The sequence below is a fragment of the Saprolegnia parasitica genome (assembly GCF_000151545.1).
Source record: "Saprolegnia parasitica CBS 223.65 unplaced genomic scaffold supercont2.13, whole genome shotgun sequence".
In the NCBI taxonomy this organism is placed as follows: domain Eukaryota; phylum Oomycota; class Saprolegniomycetes; order Saprolegniales; family Saprolegniaceae; genus Saprolegnia; species Saprolegnia parasitica.
This window is the reverse complement of record NW_012156407.1, coordinates 33,279-38,666: the sequence shown is the minus strand read 5'-3', so window position 1 is coordinate 38,666 and position 5,388 is coordinate 33,279. Positions and strand designations below refer to the sequence as shown.

The following is a 5,388-nucleotide window of genomic DNA, read 5'->3' as shown; positions in this document are numbered from 1 at the left end:
GCCCAGATCTTGATGACGGCCGTGACCGAAGCTGCGCTCATCGAGCTCATCGCGTGTGCGATTCCGTCCGGCGCGGACCTCGTCGCGTACCTGCGCGCGTGGCCATCGACCTACCTCACGAACTCGCTCCAGCATCTTCTCCAGCTCGTATCGCTTGTGCCATTGCGCCACCTCTGGCCGCGCCTGCGCCTGCCGCGCGACATGCTTCGGGACGCTCGCGTCTTGCAGCACGTGCACTTGGCGATCGCGCTGTACCCGAGCCTCGATGTGGACTATGTCTACGACAGCACGTTCGTGGCGCGACCACAGACACGTGTCCGACTGCGCGGGATGACAAGCCCGACCGAGTTTGCCTTTGCGGCGGCGCAGTGGGGGCCTCGCATCATTTCCCTCGCGCTGCACGTGCATGGCCAAAAGGCCTTTTCGGCAACGACCCGCGCCTGGACCGCTAGTGATGTCGCGCACCTCGTCGCGGTCCTGCCTACGTTGACGTCGCTGCAGGACCTCGACGTAACATGGTCGGCGACGGTACCGAACGCCGATCACATGCTGATGTCGCTGCACATGCCGTCGCTGCGCCGCGTGCGTCTAACGTTTCAAGGCACGGCCGTGTGGACGGCGACGACATTGGCGGCCCTCGCTGCGTGGCTACACACGGCGTCGTCGCTCACCGAGCTCTCGCTCCGACACGTCGCGTGGTCTGTGCCAGACGCCGGAGAGCACTTGGCGACCATGCTTCGAGCGTCATCGACGCATCTCTCTCTATCGGTGACGATTGATGGCGATGCAAGCGCCCGTGCCGACGGCAGCTACGTCTTTCAGTTGCAAATGACGCGGACGCAAGCCACCGAGACGCGCCTTCTCGTCGCGTCGCGTGACGGCAATCGTACCGACGACGTGGTTGCAACGCTGGTCCCGACGAGGCAAGAAAGGACGGTCCATGGCTTCGTGCAGTGTAACTGTACCGTCTATGACGTGGCACTGCCAGCGTCGTCGGTTTCGCGCGTTTCGCCGTTGCAGCTCGCATGTCTGCGAACATTGACGATCTCGACGGACGCCATGCTCGGTGACGTTGGTACGATCGCTCTGGCGTCGGCGATGGCGGCATCCCACCCGTGCTTCCTTCGCGACCTCTGTCTCGACGACCAAGGCATTGGCAGCAACGGCGCACGGGCGCTCGCCGTCGCTTTGAAACATCTTCCGTCGCTCGATACGCTTCGCATGGCGAGCAATCAAATGCGTGGATCGTCTGGCGTCGTCGCGCTCGTCGACGCATGGCCACCGCGTCTCCGGCTCTTGGATCTATCGAAAAACCCGCTGGGGGCCAAGGGGGCCCGCGCGCTCTTGTCTGCGCTCGCAGCGCTCGAGCTACCGGCACCCATCGTTGTGCGTGCGACGCATCTGCTGTGCAGTCCGCTCGAGAGTGCGACGTTGGCCGCGGCGAGCCGTCGGCTACCGCCGTTCCGGACGTGTTGTTTCGAGTCGTCGGCATAATACATGTTGCTTTATGGTGGTTGCGAGCGTGTTCAAGCGGATCGAACGTAGTACAGAACGGAAGGCTCGCAGCTCCAGTTGAAGTGCACCAACACCGTCTCGAAAAGAGTCGCTTCGTGTCGCCCGTTGCATTTTATCTCATTTTTGGTTCGTCTTGGCTTGCCCATAGGATGTTTCAAGCAAAAGCCAGCCATCGACGGTCGTCGGGATCCCAAGCTCGAGACAGGGATCATCAAGCAGCCCAAAACGCAGCTTGATGCCTCGAGGATCCATAGCATGTTGCCGTGTTATGGACGAGAGAGACGAGGCAGAAGCCAAAGGCAGACAACCTCTTCTCCTAGTCCTTGTGGTCGGGATGTGGTTTCCGCGGTACATACGTTACTGTGGTCTGCAGTGTTTAATGCAACCAAGGCCTGGTGCGAAGACTATCATCTTGCCACGTGTGGAGACGACTTAACAAGTAATATCACACCACGGAGCAGGGTAGGAGGAACGAAGCACATCATGTAGTTGATCGGTTGAAAGCAACGTCCAGTATTCGAGCCAACGCCAAACTCGTCTCCATATGTACTGGGAATTTCACGCAGGTACAGAGGTCATTAAAAGTGGCTAGCACCACGGAGACACTAGTCGTGACAAGCAACCTGATTAGGATAGCAGCAAACGAGAGAAGATCAACTAGCGTTGCTCACTCGCCACAAGGTCCAGTACATGCTGGAGGTTGAACATCTTCCCACCGGCGACGTGTCGGACGGGCAGCGTCCGCAGCTGGTAGTATGCGACCTTGAATCGACGGTGCGCGTCCTGAAGTCCAATCTCATGATACATGGGGTATTGGATGCACATCCCGCAGAGCTTCTTGCCGTGGTGCTGGCTGAAGACCTTGATCATGTACAGACTCTGCTTGGTTCCTCCAAAATGGCCGCAGTGGTGGCACGATTTCTTCTCGACAAGCCCAACGACCTTCTTGCGCAGCTGCGTGCGCGGCTTGAGCAGCGTTGGCTCGACGCCGCATTGCTCCAACAAGACATAGCGCCACACCGACTTGTCCATGGCGGCGTCCAGCGCCGGGCTGGCGCTTGAGAGATTGAGAGCATCCTTTGGCTGCAAAAATGCGAGAATGCTGCGTAGCATATCTGGGCCGAACGCCTCGATCACGGTCTCTGTCTTGGTGCGCTTTACGGGTCGAGGCGTCGTCGTGTTGGTTGGTTTCGAGGTGCGCTTGTGGCCGGCCATATTGCAATCGCAAAATGAACATCCAACGCATTGAAATGGGAAAACGCCACAAGAAACACCATCATTCATTCATTGCTGGTCGACGGAGATGGGAAGGACCTTCACGCATCATCCCCATGGTCTGCATTTTAGAATCACAACGGAACTTGATGGGAAACGGAATCCTGAGATGCCCCACTCGTTCCAAACGACTCGGAGAAGACAGTGTTTGATATCTTGCGCCAAGTCTTTGCAGAAGGAAGAAAATGACGGGCTTCGTGTAGCCCAAGGGTGTAGCCTTGTCATTTTATCAGAGCTCCAAGGTACCGGTATTCACTCACACGAGCCAGCCTGCAATTCACACTATTTCCGTTTATCCAAGCAGTATTGGGTACCAAACGTGCAAAGATGGTAGGTTGGCATCTATTATACATCACTAGTTGCATCGATGCCATGTCGACGACAATCACAAGATAGCGCAGCCTCCATGGGCTCTACCTCAACTATACGTCAATTGTCCCTTGGTGGTGCCAACACGTAGCTACCAGTGCGCTACCAAACTGGAGCACGATGGAATTGCCTTGTGCATTCATTGTGCAACTACTTGCGCATTCTTGTTACAAGATCTAGTACAGTCTGTAGGTTGTACATCTTTTTCATGCGTGGCTCGCCCAATTCGTGATCGTAGGACGCAGAGGCGACGAGACGGACTGGCAGTGCATGCAGCTCGTGGTGCTTGAGCTTGTACTTGCGAAGGGCCTCCATGTGTCCAATCTCATTGAAAAATGGTATGTCCATGCACGTCAAACAGAGCTTCGCGCCGTGGTGCTCATTGTCAGCCGTGATCGTGAAGGGACCGCGGACCTCAAAGTGGCCGCAGTGACTGCACGTTTTCTTTTCGACTAGACCGACGACCATCTTGCGGAGCTGCGATCGCGGCTTGATCGTTTTTGGCTTGACGCCACACTGTTTAATAAGAACGTAGCGCCACACGGACCTGCTCATGGCTGCGTCGAGGATCGTGCTGGCGCTCGAGAGGTTGAGCGCGTCGTTTGGCTGCAGGAACGAAACGAGGCGCAGGAGCATTTCGGGACCGAGCGCTTCGATGGTCGTTGGTTCTGTCTTGGTGCGCTTGACGGGTCGAAGCGCCATGGTGTTGGCCAGAGCGGAGGTTCGCTTGTGGCCGGCCATTGCAATTGGAAAATGAACATCCTATGTCATACCCTTTGTTGCCAGAGTGGGATCGCTGAGTGGGATGTTGGGACAAAATGAAAATCCCTCGTCGTCTGGCGCTTGTGCTTTTGAGCTCTTTGTGTCTACAGTAGGTTCTAAAATGTGCGCGGTTCGTGCCGCGAAATCACATGGTCCAATCGATGCGAAGCATCTCAGGTTCGGTGTCCATCGTCAGAAAAAACGTTGACACTTGGTAATGACACAAGTCTGGAGCTGGGTCCGAGCTTTTTGGATGTCTGGATCCACGGGGTTGGACCATGGTGCTCCAATTTTCGTTTTCCTTGGCACCTACACTATTTAGTGTGTGTCCTTTGTTTTGAACCAGACCTTCTGTTGGACCCAACGGAATCTACAAGGACTCAGGAAACGATATGTTGTGCATCGACCGTGCATTGGTGGCGCCCACCAACGCGTTCATCGACGCGACGCTGTCACGCAAACTAGGAGCAACAGCAAGTGGAACTCCGCAACACGGGTCTGGCTCACGACCGCGGACCCTGCTGGTCGATCAAGTAGATTGACGATGGACCACACAGAAAAAGAAACCCATAATGGTACATCCCGGTAATACGCCGCCGGACAAGATCCCCAAAATGCTCCAGACCCAGCTTCAGACTGGCACCAACGCTTTTGCTATGGAAGACAACGAAGCTCCGCAATTCTTGGACTTTCCATGCATTGGCCAAAACGAAATCGCGCCGATAGACCCCGGTTGTTGCACGCCTTTCCGAACGCACTCGATCCAAAAAGTGCAATCCCTCGAGGACAAGTGATGGTCATTTTGTCCCAACAACCCATTTCAACAGCTGTGAATGATGGTCGTTTTGGAAGGGTTCCCGCGATGCTCATTTTCTTATTGCAATGGCCGATCGCAAACGTACCTCCGCTCCGACAAACACGATGGCGCTCCGACCTGCCAAGCGCACCAAGACAGAGGCCCTGACCCTCGAGACACTTGGCCCCGACGTGCTCCTGTGCATCGTCTCGTTCCTGCAGCCCAACGATGCGCTCAACCTCTCGAGCGCCAGCCCGGCGCTGGACGCGGCCATGGACAAGTCGGTGTGGCGCTACGTCTTGCTTGAACAGTGCGGCGTCAAGCCAACGCTGCTCAAGCCGCGCACGCAGCTCCGCAAAATGGTGGTCGGGCTTGTCGAGAAGAAATCGTGCCACCACTGCGGCCATTTTGAAATCCGTGGCCTGTACACGATCAAGGTCCACAGCGAGCATTGCGGCACGAAGCTTTGTATGACATGCATGGACATCCCCGTGTTCAAGGAGATCGGACACATGGAGGCCCTTCGCAAGTACAAGCTCAAGCACCACGAATTGCATACGCTGGCCGTGCGCCTCGTCGCCTCTGCGTACTATGATGACGAAGGCGAGCCGCGCATGAAGAAGATGTACAACCTCCAGGACGTTTTGGACCTTGTGGCACGAGTGCGATAG

The 5,388-nt window shown here is 56.4% G+C and overlaps 1 protein-coding gene across 1 annotated transcript; it reads left to right on the top strand.

Annotated features, from left to right (window-relative positions):
- Positions 1–4,842: 4,842 nt before the first annotated feature.
- Positions 4,843–5,388, top strand: SPRG_22132 (hypothetical protein; the record flags this gene model as incomplete). The annotated part of the gene is made up of 1 exon (XM_012343496.1): positions 4,843–5,388. The coding sequence occupies one exon, from the start codon at positions 4,843–4,845 to the stop codon at positions 5,386–5,388; it is 546 nt and encodes a 181-aa protein (XP_012198886.1).